This window comes from Oryx dammah, unplaced genomic scaffold, assembly GCF_014754425.2.
Source record: "Oryx dammah isolate SB20612 unplaced genomic scaffold, SCBI_Odam_1.1 HiC_scaffold_26, whole genome shotgun sequence".
Lineage (NCBI taxonomy): Eukaryota > Metazoa > Chordata > Mammalia > Artiodactyla > Bovidae > Oryx > Oryx dammah.
Genome location: NW_024070210.1, coordinates 41,592,875 through 41,613,080, shown reverse-complemented (window position 1 = coordinate 41,613,080; position 20,206 = coordinate 41,592,875). Strand labels below are relative to the sequence as shown.

Genomic DNA, 20,206 nt, shown 5'->3' with positions numbered 1-20,206 from the left:
ACCTCAGACAATCATGAACATAAATCAGCCTTTGACCTTCTGCAGCAGGGTTCATTACTCTCTACTTTGTGCGTGTATCCCATCTGCCACCAATATTTCTGCTGTATAGTTCACTGGAATTTTAAGGCTAAAGAGAATTGAGAATCAAATGTTCCCTTTAAGAAGTTTTGGCAGTTGCTGGTACCTTTCTAGAAGATAAAAATTAAGGAAGCTGCATTTATGAGTAAACTTCAGAGAGGATATACTGTCTTTGTATTCAGACTCCTCCATTCAGTAGTGTACATGAAACCTGGTTTCTTGGAGATTAAATGTACAATTTAACTTAAAAGCATCAAGCATTAAACAGTTACTAAATATTTGTCAGCTCTTAACCAATACTAAGACTTTGAGGTTTTAATTAGCTGTGTATAACATATAACCCCACATGATTTGTCTTTCTTTTATAAAACCAAATGCATTAAAGAAAATTCATTTTATTTTCAGAAGGATTTGTGTATGTTTAATTCTAATTTCCATGACAGAAACTGTAATTTAGATTTTTCGTATAAAAATTGAGAAACAGGCTCTTTGGATTATCTGATTTAATATGACTTCTTCATGTTTGACAAAATTTATGCTTTTCTTTTTTGTTAGTGCCTATCAGAATAATGACATCACTGAATTTGAAAAGATTCTAAAAACAAATCACAGCAACATCATGGATGATCCTTTCATAAGGGAACACATTGAAGGTATATGTTTCCTGCTGACTGAATTCTGTTACTTTCTTTGCTACTATCAAACAATACTTAATGGAGCTACATGGAATTAAGGCATTTTTCTTTTGTTTATTGCAAAATATAAACTTGTTTCTAAATGCTGTCATAGAATAAAATATTCCTTAAAATTATAAAGCTGTTTTAAAGACGTCACTAGGTAATTTCATGTTATTAATGTAATCAAGTTCTACATGATGTCCATTTCATTTAAAAGGAGGCTGTCACTTTTACCTTCTGATCTGGATATTATTGCATGTTTATTACTGACATTTAGGTTCAAAGTAAATTTTTAGGATTTATTTTTGACAACAGAAGCCTTGAAACAGCCTGCTATAGATAATGCTAAGATGCACTTATTTTGAAAAGGTATGTAACAACAAATGTATGAGATTTTAATAAGTTTTGATTAACAAAGATAAAAATTGTCTCTCTGTTCTAGAGCCACTTATACCTCCAGTGTTCCTACCTGTATATGGAGCTATTTGAGGGTTTTTAATAACTGGAACAATTCATTCAAATGCTTAAATGCCAGATGCATTAAGAAAATCCAAAGAATACTTTGGAAGTAATGTTCTTTTGTTCCTCACCTTCCTTTCTCTTTCACTCAACAGACAAAGTTCTTATTTGAACTGAGAATACGGTATTTTGTGTGTGTTAAAGAAAATACAGAAGCCTTGTGCCTGAACTCCTTTTTTTTTTTTAAAGGACACTGTACATGAAGAACTGGGAAAAACTGTAGAATCACCTTATAAAATGTAATATTCTAGTTTATGAGAGAGCATAAAGTAAGGAACTTGACTAGTTGGTATAAATTAGAGCTTCTTGAAAGAGGAAATGATAGAGGAAATGATGAGCAGGGAAGTGTTATTAAGAATGCAAGAGGTATTTCAAATAGTATTACAACATTAGCAAAATCAGAGAGATGGAAACAAGAAAAACTTATTTGAAAGAGAGCCTCTAATCCTGTGGTACATCTGTTGAACTCAGATGTTTTTAGACAGAAATTGCTTATTCCCTCACTAGACAGAGAGAGAGGTTTTAAGAAGAGAAATGATACAGTTAATTAATACAATTTAGGTGTGCATAGTGATTCATAAAGATACACAAACTAGTAAATATAAATGTATTATTTTAACTTTTGTCTTTCAGAGCTTTTGCGAAACATCAGAACACAAGTGCTTATAAAATTAATTAAGCCTTACACAAGAATACATATTCCTTTTATTTCTAAGGTACTTATATTCATTATAATTTGTATTTATAAATGCAATATATATTTAAAAGAGTTATACTTGGTAACAATATTTTCTAAAATACAGCATAACTTAAGGTTTTTCCTTTTAATGTGAATTTTTCTGTTTTCCTGGTGTAAATTGAGTTAAAAGAAATGAGAAAGGAGGAGTCATTACATTTCATTTTAAAGATTCCTTCAGCCTCAGTAAAATTGTAAGAGAGAAAGTAGTGGCTGAAATACATAATTGATGTATATTGTTAACCCCAACCACAATAAAATTAGAGTAGGAATATACTTTTAAAGTTAACAGAGCAAAATTTTATCAGAGCTGTGTTCTCAGTATTCTGAACAGATAATGAAATTTGTTTTAACGTTTCTCTTTTTTAAGTGGTAGAAACTAATTTAAAATAATATTTATATAGAATCATAAAGTCCTCTAAAAAGCTAATTCGTAGAAGTATAATGAGTCTTTTGTCTTAGGAGTTAAACATAGATGTAGCTGATGTGGAGAGCTTGCTGGTGCAGTGCATATTGGATAAGTAAGTACTTGACTATTTTTTTTCCCACAAAATGTTTAGGACATAAAGTTTGGATAATGATGGCAAAGATAGCAGTTGAATTCTTAAGTTTTCATAAAAAGCACCCTTCGGCTGTAGTTTTCTATTGAGAGAGATACTTGTATGTGATGGCTTTTTATAAATGAATGATCATATTAAGCACATGATCTTTGAAAAAGTTCTAAATGACTTTTCAAAAGATTTCTCATTCACTGTATGACTCTATATGCCTGCCTGCTCAATTGCTTCAGTTGTGTCCAACTCTTTGCAACCCTATGGACTGCAGCCCGCCAGGCTCCTCTGTCCATGGGATTCTCCAGGCAAGAATACTGGAGTGGGCTGCCATTTCCTTCTCCAGGGGATCTTCCCCACCCAGGGGCTGAACCTGTGTCTCTCACGTCTCCTGCATTGGTAGGGGGGTTCTTTACCACTGAGCTACCTGGGAAGCCCCTGACCCATCTATACAGCTAGATAATTATTTAATGAATAGTATTATTTCATTTTTAAAGTATAAGGTATGGTATCTGTTACTTTGGAAATGGTATCTTTCTAAAAGGCAAGAAATGTTATTTTTAAAGCTTCTCATATTACATTTGCTCTTGATTAATTGGGTAAGTATATGTCTGTTGGTTCTTTCAGTGAAATTGATGAAAGATAGGTGAAGTCTGGTTTCTTTCTAAAGTTTGAATAAGCTAATGAATGTTAAAGTAATGCTGATTGCAACCATTTAATGTAGACTGCAGGGGGGGTTTTTTGTTTTTGCATTTACTGATATTGTGACTATTTTATAAAGTCCAAAGGATATGTTTAGTGAAAACGGTTTGTAGACATGTCATCTTTTATTTATTTCCAGCACTATACATGGCCGAATTGATCAAGTCAACCAACTCCTTGAACTGGATCATCAGAAGAGGGGTGGTGCCCGATATACTGCACTAGATAAATGGACCAACCAACTAAATTCTCTCAACCAAGCTGTAGTCAGTAAACTGGCTTAACAGAGAACAAGCTTTTACAGACATACTTAAGGCAACAGTGCAGAGATGTAACCCTTAAAAGAACTGGGAATGGCAAAACTACTGTCGGTTGATGTGTCCTGAAAATTATTGGAGTTATGGCAGAAGTGCTTTTTTTGATCAACTGGTTTGTGTTTTGCTGCTGCATTTATCCCAAGAAAAAAAAAACAGCTTTAATCTCCAGAAGAAAACCAAAATGCCATGGGATTTATGCTGTATTGACATCTTGCCCTAAAACATACAACATCATAGTAATTTGTCGTGGGCAACATGACCAGAGAGAAGATTTTTGTCATGATTTTAAACACACTGACACGCTACTGTTGGTTAAATTTAAACATGTTTTACCTGCAGAAATTCTCTCACAAATAACCTGCAATAACTTGAAATGCATACCCTTTTGAACACTTCCTTTTCTCATGTATAAATTAAAATGTTTGCTGCATTTTGCAAAATGTCAATTCTCCAAAAATGTGTCCATATATTTCTGTACCTGCAGTGTAGTAAAGGTTTAGATGAAACCCCATAATTATAGTGGCATACTGTCACTTAGGTTTCAAGCAGCAAAATAAACAGTGCAGCTCAGAAATTGTAGTTTGGTTCTTGATGTGTTTTTATTACATGTGGGGTTTTTGTTTTGTTTTTTAGTACCTTAGAAATGTCAAATTTTTCTTCAGTTTATAATTTTTAAAAGCCTGGAAGTAAATAAGTTGGTTATTTGCTTTCAAGTTTTTAAAAGTAGTCTTTATCGATAAGGATAATTAGTTTCTAACAAAAAACTTGCATAGTACTTAACTTTGACAGTGATACTTTAAAGGAATAATTTTGTTTTTAAAGAATGATACTCCTTTTTAAAAGATTCTGACTCTCAGAATGTTCACTTTAAACAAATATGCCAGAATATAGACAGCTAAATGAATGTTACCCTGCATAGTGATCATGCTGGAAAATTATTTCCTAATTCCAGCAATCTACCATTGCTCAAAACCTCTTGGGTTTTACTCTTTGAGAATTGCATTCAGAGCTAATTTAAGTCACACACACTGTTAACTTTATGATTACATAATTGTTAAAAAAGTATTATCCAGCTTCTGTTTTGTGTGCTGTGCTGTACTCAGTCATGTCCAACTCTCTTTGCGACCCCACGACTGCAGCCCGCCAGGCTCCTCTGTCCCTGGGAATCTTCCGGCAAGAGATCTGGAGTGGGCTGCTATTTCCTCCTCCAGAGGCTCTTCTGGAGGCCTAGGGATTGAACTCTCAACTCTTGCACCTCCTTTACTGGCAGGCAGATTCTTTACCATTAGCGCCACCTGGGAAGCCCCGATTGTTCTTTAGTTAACCATTATTTGGCACCAAATGTCTTTTTACTGTTTCCAAAAACTAAATCTATCTTTGAGGTAATAGTAGGAATATGCAACTGGCTTTGAAGGCAATCCCAAAAGAGTTATAAAGGTATTTTGAGCAGTGGTAGCATAGTTAAGAGAATGAACTGTGGCCTTTGAAGGTGATAACCTAAAAGGAGACACAGCTCATTTGAATGTATTGAGTTTTGGATGTATTTGTTTCATTTAAAAAAGTTCACATTATTTTATAGTGTCGAAGGAAGAACTAAGATTAAGATAATTTCTTTGGTTTTTTTATTGCTTGTTATTATGTAAAAAAGTGAGTGGCAGTTAAGAAGGAAGACTGTTATAGCTAAAGAATGACAACCAAGAATTTTTGAACTTTAAATCAGATTTTATAAAAACAGTGGAAGGAGCATGGACTTAAAACAAGGCATGCTTATTCAATTTTGTCAAAATTTTACGAAAATATGTGATATATATTTATACTAAAACTATATAATCCTTAGATTTAGGAGAGCAATCAGTTAATGTCTTTAGCAGATTAAAGCAGTATTAAATACAGGTGCAACTTGAAAATGTAGAAAACTGAAAGAAAATGAAAGACAATGTCTCTGGTAGGGAATAAAAAAGTTTAAGATATTATAAAACTATGTGTATTTTCTTCTCTTTTGCATAAATCATTTGTGGAAAATGTGCAGAGTTTTTTTTTTTTTTAACAGGAGTGGTCATAATTAGGATTTATTTTTCAACACAATTTAGAAACTCTTGTTACCCGAATAAAAATGACAAGTTTCTGTGCCTGTATTCAAATATGTATGCATGTGATATAATTGGAAAAAAGACTTTGCTTATGTTTGAATTGATGGAATTAGAATTCAGGGGATTTGAAATACGATTTAATCTTTAACCCTATCCTCCAAGTTGTAACAGGCCCAGTTCTCCTGTGGTGTCTTTGCTGTGTGCAGTGGTGCATCTTCCAGTTTCTAGAGGGAAAGCATGCACTTGTTATTTTTGGAAAGTTAGGGTTAGTAACTAACAGTATCCAAGATTACACCATAATCTTTCATTTATTGTAATTGTATGTATCACATGGGCTTTGTTTAATATTCCCTAAATATGGATTTGTTCTTATTTTAAAAGTCACTTGTCCTGTTTGTTTTTAAACAGAGGCTTTTGGTAAATCTTAACAGCCTAACTTAAAACTGTTTGTTACATCCCCCCCCCCACCTTTGAAGATTTTCTGTGTTTTTGTGCATCAAATCTTTTAGAGGTGAACTCTTAAGAGATTGCTTATTAAAATATAACTAAATTTAAGAAAAGTAAAAAAAAAAATTGGCAAATTCTTAGTATTTAAGTTGCTCATTAAATCTGGCCCTCTTTTCTGAGAACTGTAATAACAGGTAGCTTATACCATATTTCTTTTTGCTTCTAAACTTGGATAAACTCACTTCACAGTAATCTTTGGCTGCCACGAATAGATACTGTTTCAGGAACTGGATTTCCATTACTCATTCTAGCTCTTACATTAATTTTTCAGTTGTTGATTAAATATTTTCCTCTACATCTGATGTAATATAACTTTTTAAAAAGATATTTATGAATGTACTAAGAATTGCTTTCATTACAGGAATCCCTTCAAACTAAAGGTTATAGTGTCTTTCAGGACTACTAAGAATCTGATTTTACATGGAGTATAGATTTAATGAAGCCTGTTTTAAATGGGTGACACTGTGGGCAGTGTATTTTTTATCACCTTATAATAGGATACCAGTTTGTCACTGGCTAAAAAATAGCTATTTCTTATATTTAAAATATCTATTGATAGTAAACATTTTTAAAGCAGTTTTCATTTTTAATCAGTAGTGTTTATAATTCCTCAGTAAACTCAGGTAAGTACACTTTTCTTTTGTGTTGGGGCTGGGAGTAAGGGTGTCCAAAGAAGCAGATTATGCTGGTATAGAATAACAGTCAATTTACTCCAAGAATAAAAAGGTATTTGCCTGGTATTTTCCTCTTAGGTTTTTTGGTAAGGATTTAGAAATACTCTAAGCATTTATTTATCAAACCTGCTTTTTAAAAATAATCTTACTCTAATACTGCTTTAAATAAACCTCAGAAACTTTGATTTAAAATATAAAAGCAAAAACTAGAGTGTACAAATCTCTAGTAAAGCTAGGAATTTCATTCTTTATAGGAGATGATTTCATTTTTATGTAGAATTTATAACATTTGGAAGGAGATAAACATGGTTTTGAACTTAGATGTAACAAAGCAAGGAATTGGCTTTTATGTTTTTTGATAGTTTTGTTTTTAGATATAATTGACATAAAACATTTTAAGGAATTGACTTTTGACTATTTTGTTTCAAAGTGTAAATACTTAGAATAGGGACTTAGAACAAGAGGCTGGATGTCAGGTCTCAGAGCTTGAAGCTGAATGATTCTGGTCTTCTACTGTGTGACCAAAATTCAAAATTTATCTCCTCTCCCCCACTTTTTTTTTTGGAGGCTTTGCTTGTTTTTGTTTCTTTGTATTAGGTTCTTTTTTCCCTCCTAATCCTCCTCAGGTAGTATCCTATATTCATTTTGATAGTTCCAAGTAGGATAATTTGTAAAAACTTCCTCCATGTAGACACAGAAATTAACTTTCTAAATATCAGTATATTAGAAGTTCTGCTTAACTCTAGATAATTAGATTTTACTACATATCTTCTAGCTAGTGTGTGCCCTTAATAGCATGGGTTAACCAATGATTCAAAAGTTGTGTTTACTTCACTTTGAATCACTAGATGAAATTTGAAAAGGTTTAAGTTTTGGAATTTTTAGGAAAGTTGAAATAGTGCCATTTGGAGAATTTATGTTTAATGATAGTAAGTACCACAGAACAACTGTGTCAGTGAATTCTAAATATCCTCAAAATTTAGTGTCACTCAGTTTGTTTTTAAATCTGAAAAGATTTGTTTAACCTGATAATATCCGAGAAGAAACCAATGTGTGGTCTTATAAATCTTACTCCTTTAGTGTCATATGTTATTTTTAAACCTGTTAAAAGTCAGCTCTTGCCATCAAATGTTAGAATATCAAAGGTAGATGCCAACTCTACCTTAAAAACCCTTTGGTAGGCAAGAAAAAAATTGTTTCTTAAATACTTACATTACTGTTTGGGGCCAACTTTCTTCTTGGCCAGAATTTTATATTGTAAACATGTTTGGGATAACCACACTAATGGCTAGCCAATACTATTGTGTGTATGTTTGTTGGTGTATACATATTTGTAGGAGTAAAAAATTCACTCCCCAGTCCATCACAGTAATTTTTTTTCCAGTTTCCATAATTTAATATCACTTGTTTCTTACTCAGGCATACATCACTGAAAGAATGGCCAGTGTACCAGTAACTTCTATGCTATGACAGGTTTCATGTGGAAGACGGTGTCCAGATTTAATCTAGAGGTATTAGGTTGTTTGTTAATTCTGAAATAAGGCATCTTTAAATGATAAAGGTTGGGTTTTTTGGACATTATCCTATGAGTTTTTGGAGCTAAAGTAATCTAGAACTTTTAATCATCCCATGAAGTTGTCAGAAGTTTTTGCATGCTTACTGAATTAGTAACATATTAGTGCTGTGTTGAATATCTAATTTTTGTTAAGATGTTTACCTCCTACTATTTACTAAAATAGTTTTATGCATCTATTTTTAAACAATGCTGAGGGTAATTAAACTATATATCAACAAAGAAATGGAATGTTATGGGAAATGCAAACGTTTGGTTTTGCAGTTTGTTCATAGTTGTTTGCATTATGAGTTTTCTGAATTTTCTTCTTAAGCTAGTGTTAAAAATGACCTAAATTCCTTGAACTCACTCGGTGGTAGGAAGCAGGTGACTGAGCATGGCAGAGAATGTCTATCTGAAATTGGAAGTCTCACAGATTAACTCTTGAGAATCGACTGATAAGTGCGTGATGAGATACAAGAGGCTTTAAGACTTAGGTACTCGAGGATTTTTGACTGGAAGTACACAGTCTTTATCAGTAATAAAAATTACATGATGTGCCTCTTAGATATTTTCTGGGTAAATATTAATTAGCACAAGACCAGCACAATGGCTTTAAACAATGCACTTTATGTATTTGACCAAATAATTCAATATATATACTGCAATAAAATAGCTTTTTAAATATTTTAAGTATGTTTCTCAGAAAGCAGTACTGAAAATCTTACTTATTTGGTTTGGAAATCAAGATTTAAATATTTTCCACTTTTAAGATTACTTTGTTCAGCTTTGCAGCATTCATAGAAGTGTTGGCCTCTCCTGAACCCTGTTTAATGATCTGTCATGGAACAATTCATGTTGCAAGAAAATGTCTCAGGAATTAAGTCTTCAATATAAAATTAAACACTTCTAAGCAGGAAATTAAGTCAAGTGGGGGAAGAAATGTACTCTCCCAAATCCCTATTCTGATCCTCTAAAATGAGCACTTCAAAGGCTGCCAAGTCTTAAGAAACCACTGATGAAATTTTTTTTTGTAAGTGAAAATAATATTGTTCCCAGGTGTGACCTTCAACCTAGAAGAATGGGTCAACCCTGATCTCAAAGTACAGTAATGCAGTCAGCTTTTGAAAGTAAAAAAACTTTAATAACCCTGTGGCCAAGATTACAGTGTAAATGTATAAAACCAGTGTTAAGGCACATTTCAAATTGTTGGGCCTTCCAGGTTATGGCAATAGGAGGGAAAGAGTGGGGCAGCTTAACTGCTTCCTGTTTCAGCAGCGTTTGAAACAGTGGAAGGGGCATGAGTTAGTAGTAGTATCCCAGCAAGGAACTAAATAAGCACCATACATCTAGTATTTTCACTCGTGTTTTGGTTTGTTGTACTTAACAGTTTTACAGCCCCTTAAAATTACTCAATTTTAAGAGTAGTGAATGGAAATTTGCAGTTTTCTTTCCAGAAACCTATTTTAAATTTTATTGTTATGGTTAATCTTCTGAGGGTTAATGGCCTTCAACTGAAGAAAGGTTACCTATCTTGGACCTGTTAAAAGCGAGTTGTATTGTGAATGAGTATAGACCACAAGCTGATGTACTTTATTGTGTAGGTTGGTATTTAAAACTTGGTCTTTCTGCTTTCTCATAATCATCTTCACCAGTCAGAGAGGGGGGAGAAAAATCTAAAAGTACTTAGATACTGAGGGAACATGCCCTTTTTCTAACTCCCCATCTGTTTATTTAACAGATAAAAATTATGTGCCTACTATATGCTAGGGACTATGTGATATTTCCTAAGGTTGAAGGACACCATAAGAACAAAATTATCCCTGTGCCGAAAGAGCTTAGTTCTGTAGGGAGAAACAGGTAATTTCAGATAGAGAAAAAATTCTATCAAATCAGTTAAAATGGGGAGGCATCTCTGAGGATATGAAAGTTTCACACAAGAGTAAGAAAAGGGCTTGGCTGCAGATCTACAGGAAGAGCAATCCAGGCAGAGCAGTTAAGTACATCTGAGATGGGACAGGTGTAAAATTCAAGAAAGGTAGAGTGTAATATTAAGAGGAGAGAACTGCTTGAGGACCAGATGGTTTGAGATTTTATTCTAAATACAGTGGAAAGCCATTGGAAATGTTAAATTCTTATGTATGTAAAATTAAAAGATTCTGGCTCTTGTGTGGAGAAATGATTAATTATTTGGGGCAGTTTTGTGATCTGGGAGACTATGAGGAGTCCATTGCAGAAGTCTGGGACATATAATAGAGGGTTTTTAGACTAGGATTTGAAAAGAGCACAGAATCAGGATAGGCAACAAGACTTAGAATTAGTCTGAAGGTTGTAAAGGAAAAAGACATCAAGAATGGCTCCCAGGTTTCTTACTGAGCAACAGGTAGATAATAGTATTAAATGAAATGGGATGACAGGAAGCGTGTTTCTGGGCAAGAGGCAGAGCCAGCAAAAGAAACAAGGAGCTTGATAGTAAAGAGAGAAGTATAACCAAAACTAGGAATTTCAAAGCAGAGTGATCAACCAAATGCTGCTGTGAGGTTAAATAAGATGGCAGGAGTGAAGAGGCAGGGGCCTCAGATTTAGCAAAATACAAGTCTTTGGTAATGCTAATGAGCGTCTTTAGTGGAGTGATGAAGGTGTTTCAGCTCTTCAGCTGGACTGAGAAACTTCTTCAGTCGCTGTCTTTCGTTTAGTCCATGTTTTTTACATCTTCTGAATGTTAGGTAGGATAATGGGAAAATTTGAAATACAGCAGATTGAAATTCCAGATGATATGTTATTCTGAAGTGTCTCTTCCTATAAAATATTTTAAAACCGATTTTCCTCTTTTCTAACACTATAAATTTATGTGCTTAATTTAAAAATCTTTGATGCCTTTTAACTATGAAATTGTATGAAATCCGAAGCTTTAACCTAACATTTTTTTTAATATTCCTACAAAAGCTGTCAAATCTAATGTTATGAAGAATGGATTTGTAAAATATGTAAGCCAACACCCTTTCAGCTTATGTACTTTCATTATATCTTGGGATATCAATATAGCTAAATGGTAACGTCACCAAAATAATGAATTCTTGAAATGTTTGGATTTATCTTCAAGGAACTAGTTCAAATGTAAATAATGGTGTAACAATTAAGGGCTTCCCTGGTGGCTCAGTGGTAAAGAATCTGCCGGCAGTGCAGAAGACCCAGGTTTGATCCCTGGGTCGGAAGCTCCCCTGAGAAGGGAATGGCTACCCACTCCAGTACTCTTACCTTGAGAATTCCATGGACAGAGGAGCTTGGTGGGCTACAGTCTACAGGGTCACAAAGAGATAACGACTGAATGATTTAAGCATGTGAAGAGGAACATATATTTGCTTATATACTTGAATGCCTGTGAAGCAATTTGAATAATTAAACTTATAGATATTCAGATCTCAGAACTACAGTAGTCATTATCTGCCATCAAAAGTCAGCAACCAAATGACAAGTGAGATTGTGCTTCTAAGGACAAAGTATGTGAACTCTCAGACTGGTTTTCGTCTTAAAAATGCCTTTTCAGCTTCCCAGAGGAGAGGAGAGGTAAAGCAGAAAGATCTAGGGAGTGGAGACACGTCTTCAGTTATCTGTGATTAAGACCTTGTCACTTAACCTCTCTGGGCACCAGTTTCCTTTGTTGAGTAATTCTTTTTAACCTCAAGTATTCAGAATTGAGAAAATCATAATCCTTAGCATATGGTACACTGTCATGTTTTTTCAGTTTACTTTCCTTATGTTTATTTAGATACATGTATATGTTGGAAAAATATGCATATTTTTAGCTTCCTTAAATGATACCAATTTTTGTTATTTTTTCTAAGTCTACTGTGCCTATTTTCTCTCTTCCGTCTCTTACATTTGCCACAATTTACCTTTCCATTTCTCTAGTGATAGACGTCTATGTTCCTTTCATACCATTACTACAGCAAATAATTCTGTGACAAATATTTTGGACTTGTACAAAAGTTACTCTGGAGTGTATATCTGGAAATATGGGACTTGAGGCATAATACTTAATTGTCTTGAATGCTGCCAGGTTACTCATCAAAATGGATGCACCATTTATGCTCCATCTAGTAGTGCATGAGGGTTCCAATTTTCTCCTGTCCTATCCTTAATAATATCTGACTTCCTAAAGTGATATTTCACTGTTAATTTTAATTTGCACTTTTCTAATCACTAATTAGCTTGAACATCTCTTCATACACTTACTAGCAATTCAGGTTTCCCTTTCTGTGGACTACTCTTAACATTCTGTTCCTGGCTTTCTCTTTTTTCCTGATTTGTGGGACATCGCTGTATTACTATATTCTACATAGTAACTCATCAGTTTTTCAGATTTGCAAATGTTCTCTGAAGCAGTATCTCCGGTTTCCTTCATTGAACAGAAATCTTTCATTTTGGTATTAAATCTATCCATTTTTTTCTCCCTATCACTTTTTCTCCCTATCCAAACTTTTCTGGATCTTATTTAAGAAGTCCGTTTCCTAAACTAAGTACTACAAAAATGTTCTTTTATAGTTAATCCATTTATGTTTAGTCCTTTGTTTGGAGTTTGTGTGTGTATGTTAGTCACTTAGTCATGTCCAACTCTTTGTGACCCCATGGACTGTAGCCCACCAAGCACCTCTAGCCGTGGGATTCTCCAGGCAAGAATACTGGAGTGAATTGTCATTTCCTTCTCCAGGGGATCTTCCTGACCCAGGGATCAAACTCAGGTTTCCTGCGTTGCAGGCAGATTCTTTACCATCTGAGCTATAGGGTATTCCCTTATTTGGAGTTTACTTCTGTGTATAATTTGAGGTAGGAATAAAGCTTTATCTTTTCTGTGTTATGAGCTAATTTCCTCAATGCTATTAAATTTTTCTTTACTGATTAGTGATGCTACCTTTTCAACTACCAAGTTTCTTCATATGCAAAGGATATGTTTCTGAACTCTCAAATGTGCTTACTGTTCTAATTGTTCCTTTGTTATTGTTTAGTCACTCAGTTGTGTCCAACTCCTTCTTGTGGCCCCATGGCCTGTAGCCTGCCAGGCTCCTCTGTCCATAATTCCTGGGCAAGAAGACTAGAGTGGGTTGCCAGTTCCGCCTTCAGGGGATCTTACCAACCCAGGGATCGAACCTACATTTCCTGCATTGGGTAGATTCTTTAGTGTTGAGCCACTGGGGAATTCCCACTTGTTACTTTACCATTCTTTTATTCACTTTGTGTTTTTATTACTGAGCTGAAAGTGAAAGTGAAGTCACTCAGTCGTGTCCGACTCTTTGCGACCCCATGCACTGTAGCCTACCAGGCTTCTCCGTCCATGGGATTCTCCAGGCAAGAATACTGGAGTGGGTTACCATTTCCTTCTCCAAGGGATCTTCACAACCCAGGGATCGAACCCAGGTCTCCTCCATTGGAGGCAGGCGCTTTAACCTCTGAGCCACTGAGCTGAGTAATGTCTTAATTACAGAAGAATCTCCCCACCCAGTTTGCTGTTTATTTTGAAAATCATTTTAGTAATTGTGGACCTTCATTTTTCTATATTACTTTTGAATCAATTTTTGAGTCAGTTTGTCAGTTCCCCTAAAGTCCTATAGAGTTTTAATTGGAATTTATTAAATTTAGAGGTTAATTTGTCTCTTTGTATGTCATCTTAGTTTTTAGTTTTTCTCTATAAAGATCTTGAGCATTCTTTGTTATAATAATTTCTAAATCTTTCTAGTTTATGTTCTCTTATTACCTAAAACATTGTTAGTTGGTTATTGTTGGGACAAAATAATGATACTGATATTTGCATACTGTTGTATCTGTCAGCCTTGCTGAACCTTTTCCTATTAACAGTCTGTTGATTTACCTGTGTTTTCTATGTAGATAATCACATTATTAAGAAAATAATTATATTTTTATGCATTTCCTTCCATCCCTATTCCTTTTGTTACTTTGTCTAATCTCACTTCATTGCTCAGGGTCTCCAATAACAAATGAAACAGTAGTGATAACAGCCATCAGTCTTGTCTCAAAGAAAAAGTCTCCTTTAGGTATGAGATTTATGGTCATCTTAGGGGAGTTAGCACTCAATAAATAAAGTTTCCTTCTATTTCTAGTCTCCTGAGAGGGTGTGTGTATGTGTGTGTGTGTAGTGTGTTAATCACAAATAGGTTTTGAGATTTGTTAAATGTCCCTGGACCTAGAAAGATGAACATATGATTTGTCTCTTGTCCATTCATGTAATGAATTACACTTAACAGATTTTCAAATGTTAACTCATTCCTCCATTCTAGGTTACTGATGATTATATATTCTTTTTCAATAGTGTTGGACTTAGCAGTCAGCATTTTGTTTAGTGGTTTTCCATCATATTTTCAAGTGAAATTGAACCATAATTTTCTATTTATGAACTATTCTTAATCAGTTGAGTTTTTTTAATATCAGACAACTTTCACTCTATTTTTTAGAACAGTGTATGTAATATGAGCATAATCTCTTTTTTGGAACTCACTTTTAATGCTGTTTGGACTGAAACTTTTGAGAAATAGTAATATTTTTAAATTATTTAATTCCTTTAATTTTCATCCTTTCAAATATGATTATTCTTCTGTTTAACTGTTCTGCTTCATCTTTTGTCATTTTAACATTACATTTGTTTCCAGAAATATATTTTGTCTAGGTCTTCAAATTTTTTAGGATATTTATGCTCATTAAATATATAGTATATTTATTATAAGTATAAACTTATACTTTTTGTTCTGTATTTTGTTTATCTTACTAGTCTTTCCAGAGTACCAATTTTTGTTCATCTTGACTATTGTTTTTGCTGATCTGTCGTTGATTTCTGCCCTAATCTGTATTATTCCCTTTATTTTCATTTCTTTGAACATACAGTTTTTTACTCTTTTTCTGGCTTTTTGAGATGAATCATTTTCAAACTTTGTTTATTGATAATTTGCTCAAAACTTTTTATTTAACATGTAAAGTTTTAGTTGACTTTAATTTCCTTTCTAAGCCAGTAGTATTCAGTGTAAGAATTATTTTTAGTTTCCAAACATTACAGAATATTTTCATTTTAATATATGATTTTTGATTTGTTGTTGATTTTTCATTTTAACACATACGATTTAGAGAATATAGTCTGTATGCTATTAATTCATGGAAACAGACTGAAATTTGCTTTGTAGCTTCATATAGACAAATTTTTATAATTGTTCCATTGATGTATTAAAATATATATTCTGTAACGTTCTTTAAACTATTTCATCAAGCATGTTACTTATTGTTCAGGTCTTCTACGTTTTTCTGTAGGCTTTTTTATTTTTTTATTTTGCTGATATGTCAATTTCATAGAGGAATTTGTTAAAATCTTCAAATATAACTTGATTTATTTCTTCCTGTAATTCTGTTACTTGTTTCTTTATGTATTTGACGGCATAATTGTTAGCAGCATATATGTTCATGATTGTTGTATCTTGTTGCTTTTACCTGCAAACATGTCCCTTATGATTTTTTCCATATGATCTGTTTTGTCTCATTAAAATTGCTTCTTTAGTTTTGCTGTTGTTGCTTGTATTTGCCTGGTATTACTCTCTCTTTTCAATCTTTTCATATTCCTTATTTTTTCTTTGGACAAGAGCATCTTGTGGACAACATTTTGCTGGATTTTAATATCTTAAAATTCAATGGGAAGGTCTTCTGTCTTTTGGAGTTCATTTTACAAGTTCAAAAAATTATCTTGATATTTTTTCCTTCAACAGTTTAGTTTTGAAATAATTTTAAATTCATAGAAGATAGTACAGATACTCCTCACCCAACTTCTTCAGATATTAACATTTTATTATGATGGTACATCCTAGAACTTGCCTCTATATCCATGTGTTTTATGTCTTCTCATCAACAAAATAAAGTACCTTCACATTTCTGCCCCCCTTCCTTCTGGCCTATTTCTTTCACCCCAACCATCATGTTGAAATCCTTTAGAGTTTTAATTTCTGAATGCTGTGAATATATTTGAACACATTGGTCATTGCTTATTTAGAAAACAAGAAACAATCTTTCTTTATTTCTTGCTGAATGCATTCAGAAAGAATCTTTTTGTGGTAATTGCTCTGAGTCCTTAATATGCCTATATATGTTTGACTCATCTTTACCTATAAATGATAATTTAACTAAAAAAAATTCTAAGTTTAATTTCTTTTCTTCAAAACTTTAAACACTTTATACCTATGGCTGATTCATGCTGATGTATGGCAAAAACCAACACAGTATTGTAAAGCAATTATCCCTCAATTAAAAATAAAGACATTTTTTAAATTGAGAAAAAACTTTAAGCACAATATCCTTTTGTCTTTTTTGCATTCAGTTTTGCCAATAGAGAAACGGCCTGATTCTTGTTCCTTTGCATGTACTCTATATATGCTTTTTCAAAGATTGTAAAATTCTGTTTTTAATGTAATTTTATTTTAATATTTTTGGGTGAGGAGTTTGTTTTGTTGTTATTATCCAGCCTGTTTGGCATTCTTTCAATATAAGGATTTTTATCTATATTTAATTCTAGAAAATTATCACTCATTGTTTGTTGTTCAGTTGCCAAGCCGTGTCAAACTCATCATGACTTCATGTGACAGCATGCCAATTTCTTCAATTTCTTCCCTTGTATTCACTCTTTTCTTTCATTCCTGAAAGGCTGTTAAATGCATGTTGACACTTACACTCTTGTCTTTCATGAATTTAACTTTTTTCTCATTCTTTTCAACTTGTTTCCCCTTCCAGATCTATCTGCCTTTTTGACCTAATATTCCAGCTTACTAAGTTGTTCTTCAATTATATCCATTCTACCTGCAGCCCATTCACTGAATGTTTTTGTATCTCTAGTTTTTAAATGCTTCTTCCAGATTTAGCATATTTGATGGGAAACATGAAGAATATCATGCTCATTTAAAACTCTTGTTGGTCAAATCCATTAATTCTGCTTACTCTATTGTAGACTATTTACTATTTGTTTCTATTTTTTCTTTTTTTATTTTGAGGCCATGCTTTTAGATACACAGAAACTTAGAATGTTTGTTTTCCTGGTAAGTTAAATCTTTTTCATTATAATGTATCCCCCTTTGTCCTTGGTAATACTTCTTGCATTAAAGTCTATATATGTATTTTCTTATATTAGTGTTTCAGAGTATATGATTTTTCTATTTTTTAATGTCAACCTTTCATCTTTTAGATGTGTCTCATAAACACCATATAACAGGGCTTGAGGATTTTTTTTTAATCAGTCTGACAGTTTTATTTATTAGGAGCATTTAGTCCATTTATATTTGAAGTAATTACTGATATATTTGAGTTGAAGTCTACCATTCTACTATGTACTTTCTTTTTGTCCCACCTGATCTGTATTCCTTTTTCTGACCTGTCTACTTTTGAACTTCTTATTTCTCATTAGTGTGTTTTTTTTCCTTTTATTAATTTAAAAGTTATATACACTTTTCCCTTTCTTTTAGTGGTTATTGTAGAGATTATAACATGAATTCTTTTTTATATGTATATAATTTTATTTATTTTTGGCTGTGCTGGGTCTTCGTTGCTGTGTGGGCTTAGTTGTGGCAAGCAGGGGCTGCTCTCTAGTTGTGATGAGCAGACTTCTCATTACACTGGCTTCACTTGTTGCAGAGCACGGGCTCTAGGGTGTGCAGGCTTCAGTAGCTGTGGTATATGGGCTCAGTAGTTGCAGCTCCTGGGCTCTAGAGCACAGGCTTAATAGTTGTGACACACAGGCTTAATCGTTCCATGCACTTGGGATCTTCCTGGACCAGGGATTGAACCCATTTCTTCTGCATTGGCAGGCGAATTCTTTACCACTGAGTCACCAGGGAACCACATAACATGGATTCTTGGTTTCTCAAATTATATTTCTAGTCATTGCAAAAATTTTATAGTCTCCCTCCCCATTACTTATTTGTTATTGTTGTATATTTTAATACTCCCTCCCTTCTCCTATATACATGTACATATGTAGCCCCTTAGGACAGTACTATTGTAATTTTATACAGTCATATTTATTTTGATTTACCTGCATATTTACCAATAGTCTTGCTCTCTATTCCTTCTTGTGTGTCTAACCTTCCATTTGAGATAATTTTTCCTTTCACCTTAGAAGAACTCTGTGGCACTTTCTTTAGTATAGATCACCAGATGAAGAATTCTCTTGGTTTATATCTATCTGAAAAGATCTTTATTTCACCTTCATTTTTGAAAGATATTTACACTGGAAATAGAAATCTAAGTTTGTTTTTGTTTTGTGATTTTCGTTGTATCATCCCTCCCCAGTTTTATTGAGATATAACTCAATACATAACATTGCATTCATTTAAAGTGTAGAAGTGAAGTGAAGTCGCTCAGTCATGTCCGACTCTTTGCAACCCCATGGACTGTAGCCTATCAGGCTCCTCAGTTCATGAAATTTTCCAAGCAAGAGTACTGGAGTGGGTTGCCATTTCCTTCTCCACGGGATCTTCCCGACCCAGGGATCGAACCCAGGTCTCCCATATTGTGGGCAGACACTTTACCGTCTGAGCCACCAGGTACAGCATTATTATTCAACATCAAAATGATTACCACAATAAGTTAATATCCATCACCTCACATAGGTATAATTTTTCTTCTGATAAGCATTTTTAAGATCTACTCTCTTAGTAACTTTCAAATATACACTATAGTATTAACTGCACTCCTTTTCTTCTGAGACTTCAAATAAACATGTTAGACTATCTCATCTATATCTCTTATCCTAATTTTGATGTTTTTCCTCCCCCCACTGCACTTTTTTCTTTTCTTTTTCTTTTTTTGCTTTTCTGTGCTTTGACTGTTCTTTTGCACATTCTCCAAAGGTTCTTTTCTTTCTTCAACTGTATATAATTTGTTATAATGTGTTGAAAGGTATCCTCCTAAAATTCACATACACATAGACTGCAAAATGTAATTTTTTTTTTAAGCAGAGTGTTTGCAGATGTAATTAGTTAAAGATCTCAACATGAAAGCATCCTAGATTTTGGATAGTTTCTAAATTCAATAATTGGGTGTTTATAAGAGAAAAGAGAAGAACATGTGGACACAGAGACACCTAAGGAAGAAGGCAATGTGAAGACAGAGGAAGACATTTGAATTATGCTGCCCCACACCAAGCAATGCCAATAGCCACCAGAAGCAAGGAGAAAGGCAAGAAAAAATTTCACCCAAAGCCTTTGGCAAAAGTGTGGCCCTGACAATATCTTGATTTTGAACTTCTGGCTCCAGAACTGTGAGAGAATAAATTTCTGTTGTTCTAAGACAGCAAGTTTGTGATAATTTTAATGACAGTCCTAAGAAACTGATACACTCATTCATTAAGTTTTTCTCCAGTTCTGTAAACTAACTTCTCAGCTGATCAGTACATAGCCTTATTTTATGTGTTTCTGTTTAAAGATGCCTTATTTAAGACACTTGATTTATTAACTCACCCGAAACGTTTAACTCGAGATAGCCGTTCAGCATTGTTCTTGGGTGCCATTTTAAACAGTGAAATCATCAACAAAAAGCACAAAGATATAAAAACATGGCTCTAGATAGATCTTGAAGTAGACAGTCATTTTTCAGTAACAGAGCTGAAACGAGAAGACAGAATGTCACCTTCTTTAACCTCAACTGGGAATATCGACCCTGGTGACTCAGTTATTCATCACACCACAACACCCATGTCCGCAAATGATTATGAAAGCATTGGGAGTATGGATTTTCAAGTTGACAAATGAACTTTGGCAAGTAGGTG

At 33.6% G+C, this 20,206-nt stretch overlaps 1 protein-coding gene across 2 annotated transcripts in view; it reads left to right on the top strand.

Annotated features, from left to right (window-relative positions):
- Positions 1-5,715, top strand: part of COPS2 (COP9 signalosome subunit 2) — a 28,113-nt gene extending 22,398 nt beyond the window's left edge. Inside the window, exons 10-13 of one of the 2 annotated variants that reach the window (XM_040226477.1) lie at positions 634-731; positions 1,908-1,990; positions 2,473-2,531; positions 3,403-5,715. In XM_040226477.1, coding sequence (XP_040082411.1) covers positions 634-731; positions 1,908-1,990; positions 2,473-2,531; positions 3,403-3,547 — 385 coding nt within the window. In that variant the 3' untranslated portion in view covers positions 3,548-5,715. The remainder of the gene's footprint in view (positions 1-633; positions 732-1,907; positions 1,991-2,472; positions 2,532-3,402) is intronic. The other variant, XM_040226478.1, reaches the window with a different exon arrangement.
- Positions 5,716-20,206: the final 14,491 nt, after the last annotated feature.